This window comes from Neophocaena asiaeorientalis, unplaced genomic scaffold (assembly GCF_003031525.2).
Source record: "Neophocaena asiaeorientalis asiaeorientalis breed wild unplaced genomic scaffold, Neophocaena_asiaeorientalis_V1.1 scaffold184, whole genome shotgun sequence".
In the NCBI taxonomy this organism is placed as follows: Eukaryota; Metazoa; Chordata; class Mammalia; order Artiodactyla; family Phocoenidae; genus Neophocaena; species Neophocaena asiaeorientalis.
The window spans coordinates 1,139,924-1,166,459 of NW_020185325.1; the positions used below are offsets into that span (position 1 = coordinate 1,139,924).

The 26,536-nt window shown below is 37.9% G+C and overlaps 2 protein-coding genes and 1 non-coding gene across 6 annotated transcripts in view; 1 reads left to right on the plus strand and 2 right to left on the minus strand.

Annotated features, from left to right (window-relative positions):
* TMEM167A (transmembrane protein 167A) overlaps positions 1-24,288 on the minus strand; it is a 34,161-nt gene extending 9,873 nt beyond the window's left edge. The window contains exons 1-2 of the mRNA XM_024734376.1: positions 24,197-24,288; positions 3,557-3,666 (exon numbers count right to left, since the gene is read on the minus strand). Of these exons, the coding sequence (XP_024590144.1) occupies positions 3,557-3,666; positions 24,197-24,199 (113 nt within the window). The 5' untranslated portion in view covers positions 24,200-24,288. The remainder of the gene's footprint in view (positions 1-3,556; positions 3,667-24,196) is intronic.
* Positions 1,643-1,777, minus strand: LOC112392604 (small nucleolar RNA U109). The gene has a single exon (XR_003001722.1). It is a non-coding gene; the product is annotated as a small nucleolar RNA U109 (small nucleolar RNA).
* A 113-nt stretch (positions 24,289-24,401) lies between the features above and the next one.
* XRCC4 (X-ray repair cross complementing 4) overlaps positions 24,402-26,536 on the plus strand; it is a 254,931-nt gene continuing 252,796 nt past the window's right edge. The window contains exon 1 of one of the 4 annotated variants that reach the window (XM_024734324.1): positions 24,402-24,490. The gene's annotated coding sequence lies outside the window, so the exon portion shown is untranslated. The other 3 variants (XM_024734326.1, XM_024734327.1, XM_024734325.1) reach the window with 3 other exon arrangements.

Genomic DNA, 26,536 nt, shown 5'->3' on the forward strand with positions numbered 1-26,536 from the left:
CATTGTATTTGAATGGTTAAGACTGAAAGAAAATGCTGATTCAATCAAGTTCTATACACTTTCCTCCTTTGAAGTATACAGTGAATTCCTGACATCAAAGCAAGAAGTCTCTTAGTACAGATTAAATGAAACGGGCAAAAATACCAGTTTATTGTGAGGGATGGGCATTCTGACAGGTGAAACAATTTTCTTCTTATAGGAATAAAAAGGACAAAAATCTTAAGCGCTCTTGAAAGCAAAGGATCAGGGCTAGATTGTGCCTAAATTCAATCCTACTTAATTGGTTGCATAACTGTGGGCAAGTTATTTTACCTTTCTCTTTATCTCATCCTCATAGGGTTGTTACAAGGATTAAATGAGTTATTACACAGAAAGTCTTTAGAATAGTGATTAACATGCGCTGTGTTCAGTATTACACAGGCTAAAGGTGTATGTGACATGACTCCAGGTATCACTTACATTGGCTTACATTTCATCAAAAAATGAAAGACAACTGGTTAGTGATCTGCAAAGCCCTGGATGCTTGATTCTAAAAGTCTATTGATTATAAAATGCATTATTGACTTAAAGCTCCTCTGGCTGAGGTACTCAGAGGCAGGACACCTGAAGTTCCTCTATGGAAAGCTTAGGGTCCCACAGAATAATCTGAAACCACGTGACCACAGTCAAGGTCTTTTCAGGTCTTATAGTCTAGAAATAACTAAAAGCCTCATTAGGAAATTGGTATAACACACTTAGCATATTGAAAGCTATTTAAATGAAAAAAATTTCCCAACTTGGCAACTTAAGAGATTAATTGGTACTGCTTTGGCCTTTTTCACGTATTTCCCTACCTAGACATTTCTGTAATATCCCAAGTGCTAAAAGGAACTTTATTAGCTGGTAAAAACCAATGCAGATATGCTGCTTAGTTTCTAAGGATATAAGCCAATAAGTCTATCTGCTGATAAAACTATTAAGTCTATGAAAATACGAAGCAAGACAAAGTAGCAATCTTTCTTTGCTGCTTTTTAGTTCTATATTATTTGAAGCAGCAAAAAATTAATTTGTTATTTTCAACAGTGAAGTTATCAAGAACTCATTTTATCTAATTGGTCCAGATTATCTTCACTTTAGCATGGAATACTCACTATAATGAAAGGAAAGCTTTTTTTTTTTTTTTTTTTTTTTTTTTTAGCTCTAAGCAAATGTCATCTACCTTAACAGCAAAAGGGAGTTTGTTTTTTTTTTTGCGGTACGTGGGACTCTCACTGTTGTGGCCTCTCCTGCTACAGAGCACAGGCTCCGGATGTGCAGGCCCAGCGGCCATGGCTCACGGGCCCAGCCACTCCGCAGCATGTGGGATCCTCCCGGACTGGGGCACGAACCCGTGTCCCCTGCCTCGGCAGGTGGACTCTCAACCACTGCGCCACCAGGGAAGCCTGGAAAGCTTATTTTGAGTCTCATAAAAATACGTATTACAACAGAACAATGACCAGTAAAAATTTCTTCTACAGAAAATACTTCGTATGTACAAGTCAAAATAAAAGGGGCTTAACATTTATATAAATAGAAGCAAAGTTTCTAAAAAAAGCTTTGAAACAGTTGACTATATCATTATATATTTTAAAATGTGAAAATAGGCGTGTTATTTCTTTGGTTTTCATGTAGGAGAAATATACTACTACTCAACCTCTGCTGTAAGGTTGGCAGCCCTGAGAACTCCTTTTCTAATGTAGCATGTTATGGATGTGTTCCTGCTTCCAAAGGAATGAGGAGCAGACATTTCCACATGCAATCTACTTTTTTTATCGCAGCATCAGAAAAGTACAAATGCACTGTTCTGCCACTATGAGATTATTCTTCAATGACATAAACACTTAAATTTCTTATTAGACATTATGTATTACATTAGAAATCTAAACTAATGATCAATGATACTGTTTACTGGATTCTACCATATGCTTTAATTATAAGTTAATCGTTGGGGGTTGCAGAGGAAGGGTAGGAGGAAATAAAACTGGCTGGGTAGAAAGGCTTCAGGCACAACTAAGCAACAAATAAGATTATATAATTTCAACAAAGGGACAAAGTATTGAGTGCTGAGTTCAGAGAAAAAGGTGGACTGATGATAAGATAATGTCTACAAAGGAAGTGAGGCATTGTCAGAAAAACTGACGGACAAATAACATCTATTTTCACCTTCAGTAGGTTAAATAAAATCCCTCATGCCAATAGAGACAGACAGTTTACTGGAACAGGATTATAGATTTTCATTATTCAAAACTGGTTAGGGGTTCTATTTATATCTTTATAGATGTTCAAACAAACCTATGTAATAAAAAGAAAGGAATAGTAACAAAAGCCAAATGATTTAGATAACAGGATGTTTGAATAAATGTTAATTATGACCCCAAAGATATAATGGGAGTTGAAGAAAAGAGAATTATTTCCTCTCATGCTTGAGTATCTACTACCTGGACTCTTGTAGGGGCTTTTTATTAGTGGAAAAGCAGAGTTTGACCTTGCAGGATCTTAATTTGGCCCTTTTCCTTTCATCAAAAACAAAAAAGGTGCTGGAGATAATTAATTATTCCTATGTGAAGTATTCTACTATTTCATCCTATTATTTCTTTTTTTTTTTTTTTAAACATCTTTATTGGGGTATAATTGCTTTACAATGGTGTGTTAGTTTCTGCTTTATAACAAAGTGAATCAGCTATACATATACATATGTTCCCATATGTCTTCCCTCTTGCGTCTTCCTCCCCATCCTATTATTTCTTAAGATGATTAAGTGACGTACAGGATCTTACCACAAAAGAATTAAAGACAATTGTGAATTCAAGAAATTAATAAATCTGTAAGGCAAAGAAAGTCTGCATAGTTTTCACCACATGGTCTCTGTTTTTATACATACTTGTCCTGGTTGAACTCAATATGTATTTCTGTATTAGGAACATGGCACTTAAAAATTTTAAGTCTTTGTGGTATCATATTAAGCTTAAATTTTTTTGGGGTGTGAACATGTAATTAAAAGTGATGTGACATGTCCAAGACTGAATTTTCATTACTTTTTAAAGTAAGCTAAGTAAATTTCTCCAAAGATGTTTGCTTTATGATACAGATGAGGAGCCTGTATGATTAGACCAGTCTGGGAATGAAGAGGCAATGTCTATATTATTATTTTTATGGACACAGTGCTTATAAGATGTTTAATGCTTTCAAAATATGATAACCAATTTTACTAATATTCTATTAAATACTAAGGCCAAACACTGTCTTTGAAAGTACTAAATTGTAGCTTCAATCTCAGAAAAAAATCTATCACATCTTTTAAAATACACTTTTTTTTTCAGTCCAACACATTTCAGGTCACTTCTGATATTTATATTTTTATTTAGTAAGCTTCTGTGAATATAAAGATTTGGATTTTTAAAAATAGGGAAAAAATAATGTAAAAAGTTATTATAAACTAAATTACATATAGGAGTTAAATTATTTAATGACTTTCAATAACTGACATTCAATATCTCTAAGAACTAATTTGGGTGATTAGACATTATTAGTGACATACCCAGTTTTATTCCTGTCCAGGAGGCTGGGTGCCAAGGATCGGATATAAGCACAGGTACATATAAGCAGCAAGATTACAGTCAACAGACTCTGAAAATTGAAAATGGCAGACTAAAAAGAGAAAAAGAAAAATTAATGTCAGAAGATAAACTGCACAGGTAAAAAATGTCAAATTCATATTAAGAATCATACTTTTTTCTTCAAAAAGGCAAACAGATGTGTCTGAGAACACTTTAAAAGCAAAATCACAAGGTATTTTGAGAGCATACTTTCCTCTCCATTCTTTGGGCTAAGGAATTCAGAAGATGCAACAAAAATTCTAAATTCAAGAACTTAAAAACACTACCAAAAATGTCATGAATCCAAAGCTTAACCAATAATTAATAGAGATATTCTAGGATCCCAGACTACTAGGCAGGACATGGGGTCTCCAAGCTCTGCAAGTAAGCTGGTTATATGACCTCAGTTGAATATTGGCTTCTCTAAATCTCTGTTTCACGTCAGTAAAACTGGGTGGAGAATGGGGAGACAGACTCAACGCTGGCTCAAGTTTCTTTCAATTCTGAAATTCTTTTAGAATAAGAATGCTTTAAATTTAAGTAATCATGTTCCATTTATTGACTAATACTACTAGCCTATTAGATTTTGGTGAAAGAAAAGCACTTGCTCATTCACTGCTGATTTTTTAAAAGTCATTAAAATAAAATTTAACACAGGATTCTGTTCCTGAAGAAAACTGTTACATGTTTATCACAATACTCATCCCTGAAGAGTGGACATTGTCTATCAACTCTGAATCTCCAGCACCTATGTGCCAGCTGCACAGTGGGAGCCCAATAAGAGATGACTGAATAAATAAAACAATTTTTTAAAAGTGCAGGAATACTACTGTACATATAAGAAAGAATAACATTTCCATTATACACAGGTAGCTAAAATATATCAGTCTCACACAGTAGCCAGCAATATGCTTATTTAGTAAATTCAGAAGTACTTCCCGAGGGGGAATCACGATGGCAGAGTAGGAGGATGTGAAGCTCACCTCCCCCAACAAACACATCGAAAATACATCTACATGTGGAACAATTCTCACAGAAAACCAATAGGAAATGGGTAGAAGATCTCCTATATAACCAAAGCTGCATGAAAGACCTCCATGTAAGTAGGTAGGACAGGAAAAGAAAAAAAAAAAGGCATCAGGATGGGACCTGAGCCTCTGGGGGGGATATGTAAAGGAGAAAAGGTCCACACAGGCAGGCTTAGGGAGCCCCCTTGCCTGCTGGGACAGACAGAGGGGCTAGAGAAGCCTGGACTTTACTTGACAGGAGTGTGCGCAGACTGGCTTGCTAACAGTCACGGTGAAGGGAGACTGGTGCTGGCACCTGTACCTCACCACACTTCCCAATCAAAGTGTGAATCTGGTGGGGCTACAAATACCTACAGCAGCTAAGCAGTGAATCTTGGCAGACAAACCCTAGGGAAAGACTCCATTTAGCTGCAAGGAGCTAGTCCTGAGAGTCTGGGGTGTGGTCCAGGTCTAACAATAGAGGCACTGTTCCGATGTCAGCACTCCTAAGGTGGGGGTGGGGGGAAAAGGGGTGGGTCTGGGCTTTGTCAGCAGCACCTGGTGGAGCACAGAAAGGCATGTATCCGGTACAAAGCCTCTAGGGAGGAGTACTCAGTGCTCCAGTTCTGCCCACCCCACACCTCTGCTTGGAGTTGGATCTGGGGTGCACAGGTCCTGGGAGAGGCCTGCCACAGAGGCAGTCAAGGTCCCAGGCAGCAGCCCAACCATCTCGATTCATGCAGCCACAGCACCCTGGCCCCCAGCGCCAGCCTACTCCATATCACTGCCTAGCACTACATCTAGGACGAACACAATGGAAAAAGGGAAGCAACTTTGGACTGCATGGGAGGCACATAGGTTCACCGTGACCACATGAGCCTCACCTGCTTCAGCGGTCACCTCCTTTGGGACAGGGCACGCACTCAAGGGCAATGGAGCCTCATCAAATCCAACCCTCAGGGCTTCTACTCCAACAACTGGGGAGGAGGCCCTGACTCCAACAGGCCATGGAGCAATGAGGGGGTTCTGCCTAACACCCAGTGCAGGCCCTGGACACCAAAACACCAATCACATCCCCATCAAGGGGATAACAGGCAGCAGACTCTGGGGAGAAGAGGTGGCTGGCATTCATACCAAAACCAGCCCTCACACCAAAAATGCTGGACTCACACAGAGTACACATGATGCTCCCACGTTGAAAACACCCCTTCAAGACCACAGTTGAAAACGTTTCTCCTAAATTCAGACAAAAGAAGTTAAGCAAAATGAAAAAGGAGAGGAGCTACTCCCAATTAAAAGAACGACAGACATCCCCTAAAAGAAATGAAGCAGACCTCACCAGTCTCCTAGACCCTGAGTTCAAAAAGAAGATAAGGAAAATGCTAAAGGAACTAAGATTATCAATAGAAATGCAGATCACTATAACAAGGAACTAGAAACTACTAAGATGAAGCAATCAAAATTAGATAACTCAAGTGTTGAGATAACAACCAATCTAGAGCAATCAACAGCAAACTAAATAATACTGAAAAACAAATAAGTGATCTGGAGAACAGAAGGATGGAAATCAATCAGAACAGCTAAAGAAAAACAAAATTAAAAAATGAAAACAACTTACAAGATTTCTGGTATAACATTAACCATACCAATGTTCACATTACAGTAGTCTCAGAAGAAGAGAGGTAAAAGGGGATTGAAAATTTATTTGAGGAAATTAGGGCTAAAAATTTCCCAAGCCAAAAGAAAGAAATAGATATCCAGGTACAGGAAGCACAGAAGGTCCCCAAAAAGATGAACCCAAACAGACCTATCCCAAGACATATCATAATTAAAATGGCAAAAGTTAAAAACAAAGAACTCTGAAGGCAGCAAGAGAAAAAAACAAAGAGCTATATACAAGGGAATCCCTATCAGGCTATCAGCTGGATGAATTCTCTGCAGAAAATTGCAAACCAGAAGGAAGTGGCATGATATACTCGAAGTCCTGAAAGGGAAAAACCTGCAACATACTTTACCCAGCAAGAATATCATTTAGAATAGAAGGAGAGATAAAGAATTTCTCAGACAAGTAAAAACTAAAAGAATACAGCAATACTAAACCTACCCTAAGGTCTCCTCAAAGGAGAAAAGGAGCAAGAATTTATACGAAAGTGAAAATTACAATAGGAAAGGCAAATATATAAAAGGATTGAAGATCATTTAAATAAGACATTACATTGATTAAAAACAAGAAGGGACTTCCCTGGTGGCAAAGTGGTTAAGAATCCACCTGCCAACGCAGGGGACACAGGTTCAATCCCTGATCCAGGAAGATCCTACATGCTGCGGAGCAACTAAGTCTGTGTGCCATAACTACTCAGCCTGCGCTCTAGAGCCCGCGAGGCACAACTACTGAGCCTGCATGCCACAACTACCGAAGCCCACGCACCTAGAGCCTGTGCTCCGTAACAAGAGAATCCACCGCAATGAGAAGCCCATGCACCGCAACAAAGAGTAGCCCCTGCTCACTGCAACTAGAGAAAGCCCATGTGCGGCAATGAAGATGCGATGCAGCAAAGACAAAAACAAAAACAACAACAACAAAAATTGTAAAAGCAAGTAGAAATAGTTATGGTCAACATACTTGAAAACCCAGTTAACCACAAAATAAAAAACATACGATAGATTCAAAAAGAAAGGAACTCAAGCATAATACGAAAGAAAACCATCAAACCACAAAAGGAAAAAGAAGAAGAAGAAACCAACAAAGTACAAAATTAACTGGCAATGAGCACATACCCATCAATAACTACTTTAAATGTCAATAGACTAAATGACCTGATCAAAAGACACAGAGTGGCAGATTAGATAAAAAATAAGAACCTACAATATGCTACCTACAAGAGACTCACTTCAGGGCTAAGGTGACACATAGACTGAAAGTGAGGAAATGGAAAAAAATATTTCAGGCAAATGGAAATGACAGTAAAGTGGTGGTAGCAATAATCATATCAGACAAAGTAGACTTAAAGTCCATAAAGAAAAAGAAGGGCATTATACAATGATAAAGGGATCAATACTATTAGAGGATATTACACTCATTAACATATATGCACCTGGTATAAGCACCTAAATATACATCAATAGAATACTAACAGACATAGAGGGAGAAACTGGCAGAAATACAATAATAGTAGGAGACTTTAACATCCCACTGACATCAATGGACAGATCTTCCAGACAGAAAATCAGTAAGAAAACAGATGTCCTAAATGACACAATAGACCAGTTGGACTTAATTGACATCTACAAGACACTACATCCCAGAAAACCAGAATACACATTTTTTTTCAAGCATACATGGAACATTCTCTAGGATAGACCACATACTGGGTCACAAAACAAGCCTCAACAAATTTAAGAGCATAGAAATTATTTTAAGTATCTTTTCTGACCACAATGGTATGAAACTAGACATCAACCACAGGAAGAAAAATGGGAAAAGAACAAACATATGGAGACTAAACAACATGCTACTAAAAAAACCAATGGGTAAAGGATGAAATAAAAGAAAAAAAATCAGAAAATACCTTGAGACAAATGACAATAAAAACATAACCTTACACAATCTATGGGACGCAGCAAAAGTGGTTCTAAGAAGTTCATAGCAGTACAGGTCTTCCTCAAGAAACAAGAAAAATCTCAAATAAACAACCTAACCTACTACCTAAAGGAATTCGAAAAGAACAAACAAAACCCAAAGTGAGCAGAAGGAAGGAAATAAAGATGAGAGAAGAAATAAAGATTTAAAAAAACCCAAACTAACAGAAAAGATCAGTAAAACGAAGAGCTGGTTTTCCGAAAAGATAAACAAAATCTACAAACTCTAGCCAGGCTCACCAAGAAGAAAAGAGTGGGCCCAAATAAACAAAATAAGAAATGAAAAAGGAGAAATAACAATAGATACCACAGAAATATAAAAAATCATAAGAGAATACTATGAACAATTATATGCCAAGAAATTGGACAACCCAGAAGAAACGGACTAGTTTCTAGAAACACACAGCCTGCCAAAATTGAGTCAAGAAGAAACATAATTTTAACAGAATGATCAAAGTGAAATAGAACCTGTAAGAAAATACTCCCTGCAAACAAAAGTCCAGGACTGGATGGCTTCACTGGGAATTTCTACCTAACCTAGAAAGAACTTAAACTTATCCTTCTCAAACTGGTCCAAAAGGTTGAAGAGGAGGGAACTCTACCAAATTCATTCTATGAAGCCACTATCACCTTGTTACCAAAGCCAAAGACACTACAAAAACAGAAAACTATAGGCCAATACCTTTGATGAATATAGATACAGAAATACTCAAAATGTTAGCAAACCGAATCCAACAATACATTAAAAGGATCATACACCATGATCAAGGGGGATTTATCGCAAGGATGCAAGTATTTATCAATATCCACAAATCACTCAATGTGATATACCACATTAGCAAATGGATGAATAAAAATCACATGATCATCTCAATACATATAGAAAAAGCAAACAAAATTCAACATCCATTCATAATAAAAACTCTTGTGAAAGTAGATACAGATGAAACATACCTGAACACAATAAAAGCCATTTATGACAAACCCACAGCCAACAATACTCAACCCTGAAAAGCTAAAAGCCTTCCCACTAAATTCAGGAACAACAAGGATGCACACTCTCACCAATTCTATTCAGCACAGTATTGAAAATCTTAGCCATAGCAATCAGACAAGGAAAAGAAAAGGTATCCAAATTGAAAAGGATGAGTAAAACTGTCTCTGTTTGCAGATGATATGATACTCTATTCAGAGAACCCTAAAGTCTCCACACAAAAATTAGCAGAATAAATGGGGCTTCCCTTGTGGTGCAGTGGTTGAGAGTCCGCCTGCCAATGCAGGTCCGGGACACAGGTTCATGCCCCGGTCCGGGAAGATCCCACATACCGCGAAGTGGCTAGGCCTGTGAGCCATAGCCGCTGAGCGTGCACGTCCGGAGCCTGTGCTCCGCAATGGGAGAGGCCACAACAGTGAGAGGCCCGCATACCTCAAAAAAAAAAAAGCAGAATAAATGAATTCAGCAAGGTAGCAAGATACAAGATTAATATACAGAAAGCCGTTGCTTTTTTTTTCTCTTCGTTGCTTTTCTTTACACTAACAATGAACTATCAGAAAGAGAAAGTAAAAAAACAATCTCGTTTAAAATCATCTCAAAAAGAAAACCCTAAAAATAAATTTATCCAGGGAGGTGAAAGACCTATATGCTGAAAACTATAAAACACTGATAAAGAAAACTGAAGATAACTCAAAGAAATGGAAAGATGTCTCATGCTCCTGGATTGGAAGAATTAACATTGTTAAAATGGCCATACTACCCAAAGCAATCTACAAATTTAATGCAATCCCTATCAAAACACCCATGACATTTTTCACAGAACTAGAACAAATAACCCTAAAATTTACGTAGAACCACATAATTCCCAGAATTGCCAAAGCAATACTGAGGAAAAAGGACAAAACTGGAGACATAACACTTCCAGACTTCAGACAACAGTACACAAAGCTACAGTAATCAAAACAGCATGGTACTGGCACAAAAACAAACATACAGATCAATGGATAGAACAGAGAGCCCAGAAATAAAACAGGGAGCCCAGAAATAAAACCACACACCTATGGTCAATTAATCCAGAACAAAGGAAGCAAGAATATATAATGGAGAAAAGACAGTCTCTTCAACAAGTGTTGTAGGGAAAGCCGGACAGCTACACATAAATCAATGAAACTAGAATGTTCCCTCACACCATATACAAACTCCAAACGGATTAAAGACCTAAATACAAGACATGACACCATAACTCCAAGAAGAAAACATTGGCAAAACATTCTCAGATATAAATTGTAGCAATATTTTTTTTAGATCAGTTTCCCACGGCAAAAGAAATAAAAGCAAAACAAACAAATGGGACCTAATCAAACTTAAAAGTTATTACACAGCCAAGGAAACCATCAACAAAATGAAAAGATCACTTATGGAATGGGAGAAAATATTTGCAATGGATGAGACCTACAAGGGGATAGATAATATCCAAAATACACAAACAGCTCATACAACTCAATATGAAAAAAACAACCCAATCAAAAAATGAGCAGAAGACCTAAAACTAAATAGACATCTCTCCAAAGAAGACATTCAGATGGCCAACAGGCATATGAAAAAATGCTCAACATCACTAATTAGAAAAATGCAAATCCAAACCACAATGAGATATCACCTCACACCCATCAGAATGGCTGTCATCAAAAAGTCTACAAATAACAAATGCTGGAGAGGGTGTGGAGAAAAGGGAACCCTCCTATTCTGTTTGTGGGAATGTAAATTGGTGCAGCCACTATGGAAAACAGTATGGAGGTTCCTTAAAAAAGGAAAAATAGAGCTATCATATGATCCAGCAATCCTACTCCTAGGCATATATCTGGAAAAGATGGAAACTCCAATTTGAAAAGATAGATGCACCCCAGTGTTCATAGCAGCACTGTTTACAATAGCCAAGCAATGAAAACTAGTCAAGTGCCCAACAACAGTGGATTGGTTTAAGAAGATGTCATACATACACACACACACACACACACACACACACAAACACACAATGGAATATCACTCAGCCACAAAAAGAATGAAATACTGCCATTTGCAGCAACATGGATGAACCTAGAGAATATCACACTAAGTGAAGTAAGTTAAAGACAAATATCATATGACATCACTTATACGTGGAATCTAAAACATAATACAAATGAATCTATATACAAAACAGAGATAGACTCAGAGACACAGAAAACAAACTTATGGTTACCAAAGGGCAAAGGGACATGGGGAGGGATAAATTAGGAGTATGGGATTAGCAGATGTAAACTATTATACATAAAAGAGATAAGCAATAAGAGTTTATTGTATAGCAAAGGGAACTATATTCAATATCTTGTAATAACCTGTAATGGAAAAGAATCTGAAAAAAATATATCTGAATCACTTTGCTGAACACCAGAAACTAACAGAATATTGTAAATCTATACTTCAATTAAAAAAAAAGTATTTCTTGTAAAGTCAGGAGTTAGACAAAAAATAAGAGTTATAAAAAAAAAAACTATTTTAAGGTGAAATTGTTACTTGCAAATATAAAGCGTTACCTGAAAAGCCCAAAAGAATCTAGTGAAAAATGATTACAGACCATAACGGAATTAAAATTGAGTAAGGTGGCTAGGCAAATATTTAAAATACTTAAATCAACAATCATCAAAATTACAGTATCAACCAGTTGAGAAACAAAATGGAAAAAAAGGACTCCATTTATAACAGCAATTAGAACAAAACGCTAAAATATATAGGAATAATCTTAACAAGAAATCTGTAATATTGGCATCAAAGACCAATTGACAAAGCCTTAAAACATACTGAAGCATACAAAAGTAGAAGGGAGTGTATGTCAGGTTCTTATATTGAAAGGCAATACTGTAAAGCTGATCTATAAATTTAAAATGAACCCAACTGCAACAAGTTACTTTTGTTGAAATTGACAACTGATACTGAAATTCATATGGAAAAATAAGTAAGCAAGAATAGCCAAGAGATCCTAAAAAAAGAATTAGCTATCAGAAACTGTCATAATATTTTTTAACCTTTTACACATTTAATGATTTTTATTTACTAACTATTCAAAACATGAAAAAAATTATACATGTTATTTGCCAATATTTTAAGAACCAAAAAATGCTTCTGTACAATGCTAAGTGATGGAAAAACATAATTTCACAATCGGTATATCTGTAGCTATGTAAACCTTTATGCAAAGAGAAGACAATGAAGTGATTATCACTGGAAGGTTTTCAACCTAATTATCAACTTTTCTGGATTTCTCAAATTTTCTAAGTGTTACGATTATGGTCTGAACAAGGTAAAATTGATTTGTAATTACTATTTTAATAGCTGTTCTCTGTGCAAATCATTTCTTCATGGATATAATAAGGATAAAGTTTAGTATGTCTTGTTTTTAATTGAACTGGATTTTAACCTTGCATCTGTGAAAGCAAGTAACATATATTTTTAAACTTGAAATAAATCAATAAGAGAAATGGTGATCAACTCTAGAGAGAAAACATAGTATCTCACAATGCTTATTTTTAAAGGTCATATTTTGAACATGTATATGAATTCGTCGATGAATAGTATTTGATAATAATCTAATGAAATATAAACACAGGTTTCCTCCTAGCCAACATAACTAAACATGTATTTGATATCTACTTTGTCTGGAGCATGAGGGTAGACACTGGATTAAAAAAAGTACATAGCAAGACAGGAGACAAGATGGCGGAGTAGAAGGACTTGAACTCATGTACTCTCACGAAAACACCAAAATCGCAACAAACTGCTGAACAACCATCGACAGAAAAGACTCCAATCTACCAAAAAAGATATTCTACATCCAAAGATGAAGAAGCCACAACGAGACAGTAGGAGAGGTGCTTTTGGCAGGTGGGCGACCCACAAACAGGAAAATACTTATATTGCAGAGGTTCTCCCACAGGAGTGAGAGTTCTGAGCCCCACGTCAGGCTCCCCAGTCTGGGGGTCTGGCAGTGGGAAGAGCACCCCCCCAGAGCACTTGGCTCTGAAGGCCAGTGCAGCTTTAATGTAGGAGCTCCACAGGACTGCGGGGCAGGACTCGACTCTTGGAGGGCAAACACAAGGTTTCATGTGCACTGGGACCCTGGACAAAGCAGTGACTCCGTAGGAGCCTGGGTCAGACCTACTTATGGGGATTGGAGGGTCTCCTGGGGAGGCAGGGAGTGGCTGTGGGGGCAAGGACAGTGCTGGTGGAGGCCCAGGGAATACCCACTGGCTGCCATGTTGGCCTCACCCAATGGCCTGCAGGCTCCAGAGCGGGATGCCTCAGGCCAAACAACCAACAGGGTGGGAACACAGCCCCACCCATCAACACACAGGCTGCCTAAAGCCTTACTGAGCTCACAGCCACCTCTAAACACATCCCTCGACACGGCCCTGCCCACCAGAGGGACAAGACCCGGCTCCACACAACAGTAGGCAGGCACCAGTCCCTTCAACCAGAAGGCCTGCACAGACCCCTGGACCAACCTTACCCACCAGGTGCATTCCTATACACTAATAACGAAAGATCAGAAAGAGAAATTAAGGAAACAATCCCATTTACCATCGCATCCAAAAGAATAAAACACCTAGGAATAAACCTAGCTAAGGAGGCAAAAGACTGTATTCTGAAACCTACAAGACTCTGATGAAATAAACTAAAGATGACACAAACAAATGGAAAGATATACTATGTTCTTGGATTGGAAGAATCAATATTTTCAAAATGACTATAATACCCAAGGCCATCTATAGATTCAATGCAATCCCTATCAAATTACCAATGCCATTTTTCACAGAACTAGAACAAAAAATCTTAAAATATGTATGGAGACAAAAAGACCCTGAATATTCAAAGCAATCTTGAGAAAGAAACAGAGCTGGAGGAATGAGGCTCCCTAACTTCAGACTCTACTACAAAGCTAGTCAACAAAACAGTATGGTACTGGCACAAAAACAGAAATATAGATCAATGGAACAGGATAGAAAGCCCAGAGATAAACTCATGCACCTATGGTCACCTAATCTATGACAAAGGAGGCAAGAATACACAATGGAGAAAAGACAGTCTCTTCAATAAGTGGTGCTGGGAAAACTGGAAAACTACATGTAAAAGAATGAAATTAGAACATTCCCTAACACCATACACAAAAATAAACTCAAAATGGATTAAAGACCTAAAGGTAAGGCCAGACACTATAAAGTCTTAGAGGAAAACAACACAGAACTAGAACAAAAAATCTTAAAATATGTATGGAGACAAAAAGACCCTGAATATTCAAAGCAATCTTGAGAAAGAAACAGAGCTGGAGGAATGAGGCTCCCTAACTTCAGACTCTACTACAAAGCTAGTCAACAAAACAGTATGGTACTGGCACAAAAACAGAAATATAGATCAATGGAACAGGATAGAAAGCCCAGAGATAAACTCATGCACCTATGGTCACCTAATCTATGACAAAGGAGGCAAGAATACACAATGGAGAAAAGACAGTCTCTTCAATAAGTGGTGCTGGGAAAACTGGAAAACTACATGTAAAAGAATGAAATTAGAACATTCCCTAACACCATACACAAAAATAAACTCAAAATGGATTAAAGACCTAAAGGTAAGGCCAGACACTATAAAGTCTTAGAGGAAAACATAGGCAAAATGCTCTGACATAAATCACAGCAATATCTTTTTGGATCCAACTCCTAGAGTAATGCAAATAAATACAAAAATAAGCAAACGGGACCTAATTAAACTTAAAAGCTTTTGCACAGCAAAGGAAACCATAAACAAAACGAAAAGACAACCCACAGAATGGCAGAAAATATTTGCAAACAAAGTGACTGACAAGGGATTAATCTCCCAACCTGAACATCCACCAACAGAAGAATGGATAAAGAAGATGTGGTACATATATATAATGGAATACTACTCAGCCATAAAAAAGAATGAAATAATGCCATTTGCAGCAACATAGATGGGCCTAGAGATTATCATACTAAGGGAAGTAAGTCAGACAGAGAAAGAAAAATATAATATCACTTATACATGGAATCTAAAAAGATGATACAAATGAACTTATTTACAAAACAGAAACAGACTCACAGACTTTGAAAACAAACTTATGGTTACTAAAGGGGAGAGGTCGGGGGGAGGGATAAATTAGGAGTTGGGGATTAATATACACACACTACTATGTATAAAATAGATAATCAAGAAAGACCTACTGTAAAGCACTAGGAACTCTACTCAATATTCTGTAATAATCTATATGGGAAAAGAATCTGAGAAGAATGGATATATGTACATGTATAACTGAATCACTTTGCTGTACACCTGAAACTAACACAACATTGTAAATCAACTGTACCCCAATATAAAATAAATATTAAATTTAAAAAAAGGGCATACCATGATTCCTTCTTTTCAGTTTATAGCTGGCAACAAAAATAACTGATATTCACGGAATTCTTTTTTTTTGGTTATCCTATTTATCCTCATATTTGAGGCAGTTGTTATTAATATCCTTCTTTTATACATGGGACAACTGTAGCACACAGCAGTTATAATCGAGTTAGAATATTAAACTTTAAAAACTCAATAGCAACTCATAGCGTATGTAAATGAAAACTCAGCAATGCTCACAAAAAAAGAAAAAGAAAGAAAAAACGGCCATTTTCCCAAAGAAAAGTCAGGAGAATCTTCAAGGAGAAGGCAGGAACTGAGTCAAGCCTTAAAGGGCTCAATCACATGGCAAAGAAAAGAGAGCAGGCTCCAGAGGAGACAAAAGCATGGAAAACGTCCCCACAGAATCAGGAATTCACAAGTTCAGGGAATAATGAGCAGACTTATTGTTTTAAGCAAAGGATTCACTTAGTTAAGTGGTTGGAAAAGAAATTTGCAAAGTAGGTTTATCATCTTCCTAATGGAGTATCTAAATTCATGATTTTGCAACGTATACTTTTTTTTATTCCTTGAATGTCTTGTTAAAGAAACATGCTTAAATGAAATGTCTGGGATTGGTTTCTAAATAATCCAGTGTGTATGGTGGGAGGCGTAGGGCTGATGATGAAATGCTAAGTATCTGAGACTTAGTTACACTCTTCTTTCTTCCTTTGTATGTTTGAATTTTTTCAAAATAAAAGATTTTTAAGAGGCACTTAAAAACATACTATTATTAAAGAAGTGGGGTATATATATATATACATCTATCTGTGTGTGAAACCGTTTACAACTGAAAACCATTTAGAAGTATGCACTATATGATACATACAACTTTGTTCCTGGGGTTTATAGACCCTTAAATTTAAACAAATAATCTTAGGTGGTACAGTCTTTTATACTCAGTCTCTGGTCAAGAGTGTTTCAAACTCACGGACATTAGCCTACCACTGCTTAGCCTACCTAAGCATTCCTCTTAATGCTTAGCATCTGTTGCCGACTGATAAAATTTTAGTCTCAGAGTTAAAGGAAACAGATGTTACTGTTCTTTAGAAAAATAATTGAGATTTTCAATATGAAAATGTTATTAAAGGGAAGGGAGGAAGCTAAGAAGCAAGCAAACATATTCGATCACAATATAGAGGGAAAGATGATTAAAAAAAGGTGATAAGGGAAGTAAAATTCATTTACTATGTTTTTTTCTCAGATACTTCAAATCATGCAATCTTTTTCAAGGTACTCTGTGTTTTTGTACATGCTATCTATTTTTTTCCACGTTCTGGTCTCAACTCAAGAGTCATCTCTGCTGAAAAGTGTTCCTTGTCCCTACTCTTCACACCAAGCAGAGTCTGGATCTTTGTACACCTATGTGTTACACACATACCTGCCACCCACCAAATTGTAGTGTAATTGTCTCCTCTATTTTACTGAGGTTCTTATCAGTCCCTTGTGCCTATTAAACAAAATAGTGCACAGTAGTCACTGAAAAATGCTGAAATAACAGGAACTTGACAACAATTGCAAATAATGAACATTTTAACAAATACAAGAGAACATTTTAACAAATTCAAAAGCACACTTAGATTACAAATTAACAATGCATGCTATGTTTTCTTTAAGAGAAACCTCCACACATTGCTTTGCATTTATATTTATTTGTCAATGATATTTTGGAAAATTCAGAATGAAGAAGCAAATATATTTATGTTTATGGTAAAGGACTGGGCTGTAGGGTAAAATAAAGGTCTGAGAGAATTTCTCCTCAGCATCCAAATCTTTTATCACTAACTGGAATTCAGAGAAAGTTCAATTGAGCAGCCAGCCTCGAGGTGCCTGCATATGGGACAGTGTGTGTTTTTCTGAGTCCACTTAATTTGTAAGAGAGACATCCTCAAGAGTTCTGGATGCCTGAGTAGGCAAGCTGGCTGGCAGAAAATTCTTGGACCTCAAATAGTTCTCAAACCTAAGGTTTACCTAATTTTCATCGAGTACACCCTGTGACAATGCCGGGGAGTATACAATGGCACGCTATTCAGTTTAATAAATTTAGCTAACTATTAAACATTAAATAACACACATTGGAACTAAGGAGTTATAAAACACAAGACAACTTGTTTCTTCTGGAGGCTGTAGGGAAGAATCTCTTTTCTTGCCTTTTCCAGCTTCTAAAGGCTGCCTGATTCCTTAGCTTTGTGACTTCCTGATCACTCTGACCTTGACAACTTTTGTTATGACTGTCCCGCCTCCCTCTTACAAGGATCCTTGTGAATAAACCGCCCTGTCTCCCCATAATTCAAGATAATCTCCCCATTCCAAAATTCTTAACTTAATCACACATGCCAAGTCCCTCGTGTCAAGTAAGATAACATATTCACAGTGTTTTTTTTTTTTTTAAACGGGGTTGGGTAAAGGGGCATTGTCTACCACACCTACATTTCCTTTTTATAAAGAGGTATCCAATAACATTCCCTAGATTCAGGGCTGCCTGTAGCAACATCTGGAGCACATCCTCAAATACAATCAGAATGGTAACCTTTGGGGTCCTGGAATACAGGAGCCCTGCCCTGACCCTAACTGGCAATGAAAATCCCAAACTTTTTTTCTCCAAAGGCCCCTTTTACTATCCCTCCATATTCCAGACCCATCATACTACTCCTAGCTGATTAGAGCTTCTGATATGCTTCAAATCATTGTACTAAACTAACTTATCCAAACCAGAGGAAATACACTTAATGACTTAGTCATTTTGTATAATCAATCTGAAGTAAATCGCAATTTGTTAGGCCACTGAAATAAAAATAATTCAGACTTTCAGTTGGTCACCACTAGATCAAACTGTTTGTTCATCAAAGAAAGATAGAGATTGGTCAATGCAAAGCTTAGTTTCCAAACATGAAATAACCTCTAGTGTTGACACATCTCTTTAAAATTCTCTATTCTCAAGTCAATTTGAAAAGTTAGGAATGTTTATTTCAGATTCAATTTCTATCATTTTATCTATAAAGATATAATTTCTTATTTTCAGAGTCATTCCTGAACGTTAAAACTATGTTAAGTATGGATATAAGGGCAAGAATTCAATACAGAGTTTTGTTTATTATTATTATTATTATTTTTTAATGGTACGCGGGCCTCTCCCATTGCGGAGCACAGGCTCGGCAGCCATGGCTCACGGGCCTAGCCGCTCCCCGGCATGTGGAATCTTCCTAGACCGGGGCACGAACCCGTATCCCCTCCATCGGCAGGCGGACTCTCTCAACCACTGCGCCACCAGGGAAGCCCCCAGAGTTTTGTTTTTAGCTGTATAAATAAAAATGCGTCTAAGTAAAAGAATACCCAAAACATTAGGAATAGAGGAAAAGACAGGGAAAAGATCCAAGCAACAGAACATAACAAAGAAGGAAACATTGAGAAAAGCAGAAGAAGTACACATATTGATATGCTAAACAGTGCTCTGCCCAAGATGCTAAATTACTGGTTGCTAACTGTACTTAATCTGCAGAAAAGACTTCGACTAAGCCCCCAGTATATTCATTAGTCCTGGATCACTTGAGCTTCACGGAGCTTATTTACTTATTTTTAGGATTAGCCACACAAATTATTTAACTAATGTATTGATTAAGGCCCATTTTTATGCATAACACTGTCTGGGAGCTTCAAATGTTGACTGTGGGAAATACATTTTTACTGACATATTAACTAATTCTTCCAGTTTAACTGAATACCAAAATTTTTTAAAACTCCAAACACTAACAATTTTACTTTTTAAAAAACCTACTGTTTTTACACAAAACTAAAGTCATTGATCCCTTTCTGGAGGTGGAAGGAAACCCAGAAATGACATTCCTGACCTAATTGTGATAGAAATTATACAGCACTGGAAAAGTGGGTCAGCATTTTATCATTTACAAATCTAGGTCAGGTCAGCATTTCCCAACTAGTTTCTACTTGTAAATTCATATGCACCACTATTATCTCTTAAAATGGAGAACGTGGAAATACAGGGACAAATGTAAGGTAATATGTGAATGTGCAAAGACACCCAACACCCCGTGTGCCCAAGATAAGTGACCACAGGTGATTGAAAAGATTTCTAATAACACACAGAAATATTAACATTTTCTTTTGCACCTCAACTCTGTTCTCCACTGGCAACATTGGTGGTCATTTGTGCCTATTTTCATCTCATTGTCATGGTACCTAGAGTGCATTTGCTATATTTGTGCTGCTTAATTTGAGCTATTTTATGGACACCTCACATCTAAATATGAAGCAACAGGAGTGTCACAGGTATTAACAAGAGAAAGCATATATATAACTATGATTAATAGACTTAAGAAGATGAAGATGTTAATGCTTCACATGTCCTTGATAAATTATTGATAAGAGAAACTATTCTGAAGGAAAAGTGCAAATTCTGCTATGAAAAAAGTACTCTGATCATGCAGTCAGATAAGAAAGAATGACAAAATGGAAAAACCTGCAAAAATATCGAGTCAGGGTAGGAAACCTGGCTACTCATTAGAATCACCTAGAGCTTTTAAAAACAATCAATGCCCAGAAATTTGGACTGAATTGGGTGGGCATATAGTTTCTCTAAGTTCCCTGGGAGTTTTTACTTGCAGTCAAGGTTACAAGTCACTATGCTACAGAAGACCAGAATCTACTTCAGATACCTACCTAATTAGCCTGAGGTAGTAGTTTTCAAAGTGTAGTTTATGGAATCTTTTCATGGGTTTATGCAGTCAAAACTACTTTTATAATGCTAAGAAAATACCTGCCTTTCTACTGTGATGCCATTTGTATTGATGGTGCAAAAGCAATAGTAGCTACAGAATTAACATCTTAACAAAATCCCTCCACCCTCAACCACTGAGGCATACAAACGCTGCTTTTCCTCTTGAATTTCCTGTGGAATTATCAGCATTGTTGTATAATAAAAAGGGCTCAAGATTTGGTGACAAACAGAGCTGTTAAGTTTAAATTTGAGCTTCACTATTTATCAGCAGTATGGTCTTGGGCAAGACACTTAAATCATTCCGCGCCTTTTTCTTCATCTGTACACTGTGGCCAATAATGCAAGTTTTCAATAAAGCTCTGTATGTAAAACACATGGCAGAGTAGGTGCTTAATCAATATTTCCTTGCAATCCAAACAATTATCTAAACTGGAGTTGTGCTTCACCACTCCTTACTAAGCACCATCAAAATGATTTTCTTTATCTTTATCTTTCAAACCTAACTACTATTGTCAAGAGTTAAGGCATTCAATCATCTATCACTGTATTTGTTTCTAAACTAGTCTTCCAGATTTTAATCTTCTATGTACATTGTCACAGCTGGTTTTCCAAAATGCACACCATTCTTTTCCCTGCTCAAACATCATCAAAATACAAAGGCCTTGAAATGACTTCAAGATCTGGCCCCAATCTTTCTTGTCTCATCTCTCATCATTTCACTGCTTAACTTCTATTCCTGCCAGTCCCCAAGCAACTATTCAACTTCATGCACTTTGTGTCCATAACTACCATTTCCTTTATCTGTCTGAAGGATAGAAAATGCTTTCCCAGCTCTAGCTAATGATTCCTTCCCTAATCCCTACTCACTCCTTAATACACAGGTCAGAGTGTTACCTCTTTGGGGATGTCTCCCCGGCAGTTCTGAGCCACAATTACTCTTCCTTTGTTTCTAACATATTTCCTATGTACCTCAGCTACAAGATGAGGGAAACTATCTCACACCCTTTCTCTGATATTTGATTTAACTATAAAATGGGGGCAATAGGTCCTACTTTGCAGGGTTTATGAGCATTAAATGAATATATCTGTAAGTCACATAACACATCAACAGAGGAAGAAATGAAGACAAACTTCCTCAGGTTGATCAAGCAAAGGCTGGGCACTGGGAATGATTCTAACCCTGTTTGGCTCAGTCTAAAGCCCATGTTCTTTCCACCACACATGTAGTCTCTCTATGTCCTAGCAGCTAACACATAAAATTTACTTATTTAATACTCTCCCCCACTGTACTGTAAAATCCTTGAAGACAATGAGCACATTTTACATTTTACATGACTTTGTATCCCCAGACTCTCATTCGAGTACCAACTCTGACACTGTGATGTAGAGATTAAAAGACGTAGTTTCTACTTTAAGAGCTCTGCCTAGAGAAGGGAAGAATATAGGCAACACCTTACTGCTGTTTTCTATGCAAGAGAAACACTGGGGGTATATACGTGGAGTACAGATGTCCAAATAGATACCTAAAAGGAGTAGAAGTAAACAGAAGGTTCAGGGAAGGCCTCTTGGGAAGAGACGAAATTAAAAGTATTAATTCATAAATGATATAATTATCAGACTGTTTATGCTTTGATAGTTGTAAATTATTATTGCTGATAAACATTTTATGGTCTTCAAATGCATTTTAAAAAATGGATTCATTAAAATGCAGTAATTCAGATTTAAGTCATTATCACTGGGCTACCTCACAAATATACCAAGTGTAGGTACAAACTCAAAAAGAAACCTCATTGTGTAGCTCTTCCAACTACAATGTACATTTTCTGAAATGTGGAAACTTAAGCTCACAGGAACAGGGCAGGAATGAAAAATTAACCACCGGGCAGTTGTTTCTATTTTCCCCCATGTCTGACTGACATGTTATATTTGAGAGCAACAAATCATTACGACATATTTTATCCTGTTATGTTGTTTTTATTAACAACAGCATGAGGACTTCTGGCATCTGGACATTAAAATAAGTTTGAGTTCTGGCTTCACTACCTACTAGGTGTATAACCCCAAGCACGTCAGTCTCCTTGTGCCTGACTTCCATTGCCTGCAAACATATATTCAGTTTCGAGCCTGAAATAAGACAATGCTTATAAACTGATTTTTCAAATGCAGCCTGGCACGTATAGCAAGTGCTAATAAACGAGAGCTATTATAGTTACTTTGAAAAAACAAGTATGGCCAGATGATTCAAATACTAATAATCTTAAACACAGTATGTCTTGCTTCTAGATAGTACATAAGACAGTAAGGTGATGAAAAGAGTAATCTATCTCTGACTGTACTATGAGCAAAATAACCCAACTTCAGCCTCGAAGAGCATATGCAAGAATTAAGAGTAACAGTCTCTCTACTCTTTTTGAATTGAAAAAGGAACCATATTTTCTAAGTTAAATAACCGTTCACTCATGACACAAGTGTATCCGTCCTATCATGTGATAGGTGGAGAAAGAAGCTGGCCAAGGAAGGAATAACCCACTAATAAACTGCCATCTCCTCTATAAATGGTAATCTTCTCCAGGGAAGACACTGTGACTTATGCCCCAGCTATAACCAAAGTAGCTGGCATAAAGCAAACAACAATTAATGAGTTTTCGATTAAATGTCTAAGGGTTTTGTGCTGTATGGGATTCTGCAGGAACTTCTGGGAACACAAGCTCAGCAACTTTTCACTGTAGAAGAGCTTTTTTGTCATGGTTGCTTTTGATACCATAATAAAAGGCATGCATCTTTTCCCCATAACTATGCTCATAAACGCAAATCTGGCACATGGACCTCATACATTCACCACGAGGCCTGGTGTAGAGGCTGTTGGCATTTACCATAACAAAGGTGAAATGCCTGCAGACATAGCTTGGGAGCTTTTTGCTATTACTACTGATTATTACATCTGCCCTCTGCCTATGCTGGCTTTATTTTTCTCAACCTGGAGACGTAAGCATTTTGCGAACTTTTGTGACTTATTTCAAGCTTTTCTAAAAGACCCAAACTATTAAAGGAATCTGCAATAAGATAAAGTAACACATAAAACCTTCTTAATGTGTGGAAGGGGAGGAAGGCCCGAGGCCAGACACGCTCCAAGCACATTAAACTCCTAGAAGAGAAGCCACCTCCACAGACAACTCCAATCATTAAAATATAGCTCATAAAGTAGCATCTCTAAAGTTGAGAAAATGGAGTTGGAGGAACCTAAAAGGCCACTAATTCAACATGTGAAAATTAAGGTGTAGCACTTGGGGTTTATTTGACAGCAGGGAAATAAAAACCTGGATCAGGCCCGCAGAGAGATAAGGCGCCGCAACATAACAAGCGCAAACCCGGGCAGTTCTAATGCCTCAAAATGACCACAAAGAGTCTAAGTAACTGATGGGTTAAACCAAACCAGCATACTTCTTCGAAACAAGTCAGGAAAGTGGCCTCGGCTTGTGAGGAGGGGTTCCGCGGCCCCGGGGTCTTTCTTGGGCTGCCGGCCCTGGTTCTCCCTGGTTGGACGTGGAGGAGCCACATGGCTCCCGGGCCTGTGCATCCTCCGAGGCCCGGGAAAATCAAGTTAGTGACAGGGTTCCCTAGCCGGGGACCCGGGATCGCCGCCCAACCCTCCAGCCCTTGTGCGGACCCGCAGCCCCTTCACAAAGCTCAGCCGCGACCCCGAAGCCCCGGTTCTTACCATAGTGAGGCCGGCGAAACCCCAGCCACATCACCCTTCCGGGCCCTGGGCGGAAGAGGCGTGCAGGCCCGACTTGCCTTTCTCGCTCCTTCCGTGATCTGGTTGGGCCTGTCAGGGTACCTCCTCCGGAGCCGCACGTCTCAAACTCTACGATAGGCTCATCTCTACCGGAAAGGGCGGGGTGTAAACAACGTCATTCAGCCCCGCGGAAGTAAATGACACTCTCATTGGCTGCTGGATGTCTGCCTGTGGAGCGGGCCTTTTGGAGGAGAACGGAAGTGGAGTTACTGACAGGTAGGGTCCGGAAGTGGCGACTGCCTCGGTAGTCTAGTTCTTTTCTTTTTTAGCTTTGTAGAACTCCGCAGCGCGCAAATTTATTCCTGCTTGGATTCCACCCCTACGATGTGTAAGCTTCTGGCCCTTCTGTTTATGGACTCTTCGGGAACACCTGGGTCCCCTGGGCTTACACGCAGGGCGTTCATCTCCTGGGCTCCCTTTTCAGTTTCTCCCTTTGCACCTGAGAGACTCTTTGGAATGTAAAGCGCCTTAGAAATGCCCTGTAAAGTTGTGGGATTAGGAGGACACTTGCATTCGGTGGGTTGTGTTGAGAAGGTGTTGGATCATTTCTCTAACATTGGCGTTTTGTAAATGGGTTCCATCTGGGGCTGAAACGTACTAGGCCCGTTGGGGTCAGGAAAGAACTTTCTGTGATAACAAATGGAAAGGAACTGCGTTTCCTGAGTTCAGTAGTTGATTAGGTACTCCAGAGAAGGAGTCCAGCTGCAAGGTCAATAACATGCCAACTTTTTCTTTTAATCAGTAGTATTATTCTTTAGCTTTCTCTAATTTTAATAATCCCATTAGATAAGGCTTTATTCCCCCCCACCCCGAGATTCTTTTTAAAATGTTATCAGTTTTTTTAATGCTTTGACTTAAAGTGGGATAGAGAAAAAGAGGAAAGGAAACTCACATGAGGTGTTGATTTATGTGCTGTTCTTGGCCAAACTATGAGACTTTTCTATATTTAGGGCAACACAGTGATTAGAACATTTGGGTTTCTCCTGTGATTACATCGTTGGCCACAGCCCAACACGTTTTCTTTTTTTTTTTTTTTAACCATAACTAACTTTACTTTTGAATCTATTGAATTGTGAAGAGTTGGTCCAATACACAAATTTAGCAAGTATTTAACTAAGCTTTATTCATGGGATCATGAGAGTGCAGCAGAGGAATAAAGATGGCCTGTTCCTTCCAGAAATTTAATGGGCATGGGGAAGAGGGGAATAAGAAATGTATAAAAACGTACTGTACCCTCCTCCTATCAAAAAACAAGCCATAATGCTCTGGCTTGTGATTGCTTTAGAGTATATCTTGCAAGTCTTGCCATTCAAATTAAATAACCTTGGCTTAGTTATGGAAATTATGTTGTGCAACTCATCAAGCTTGGCTTCTAAAGTAGTAACTGTGTCTGCAGACATTTTGCTTTCATGTGAAGATTGTCTTCATCTTTAGGAACGCTTAGGGTTATATGTAATACCTGAAGTGCACCAGGAAACTGAAGTTGTTAGAGATCACAATTGATGCACTATATTTATGGATTTGAATTAATTTTAGGCCATGGGCTCTTACGTACTTCAGCTTCAAAATAGGAAAGAACAATGTCAGTTATTTTAAAGTTACCCATAGAGGAGCCCAAATAGCAATAGATAAGGTTGAACATACATAAATGTGTAGTTTGTTTTTCATGTATCACAGCAAACAAAGTTAATCTGATGTGTGGCAAGATCTCTAGGGAGGTGATAATTGAGCTATATGGTCATTAAGCACATAAACTCCCTGCTCTTGGTTTTCACTGCCAGTGAACTAATGTAAGTACTATCTTACATTGCTGTTTCAAAAGTCTACTTTCCATAGCTCTGCTGTGGATTCTCATTTCAAACTATCTTGGATCATTTTCTTACTTACTAAAAATGAAATCTGACTCTATCATTTCCTTCTTCAAAAATTATTGTCTCTCCTGCATCCAGAAGAGTATTTTTAACTTTGGTTTCATAGGTTCAGTAGGATTGTACGCAAAAATAGTATGTATTTATGTTTTTTTGTGGAGAGAATGGATAGGCTTCCCCAGTATTGTAAGGATTAAATGAGTTATTACAAGTAAGTCATCTAGCCAGGTATTGGACATACACTATGCACTCAGTAAGGGTTGCCTGTTGTGTGCCTGGCTTGCTTTCTTCACTAAATTAAAAACTCTTTGAAGGGAGGGATAATGGTGGAGGGCTGATTGACTTGCATGTTAGGCACTCAATAAAAGGTTTTTTAAATTAATGGTTTTTAAAA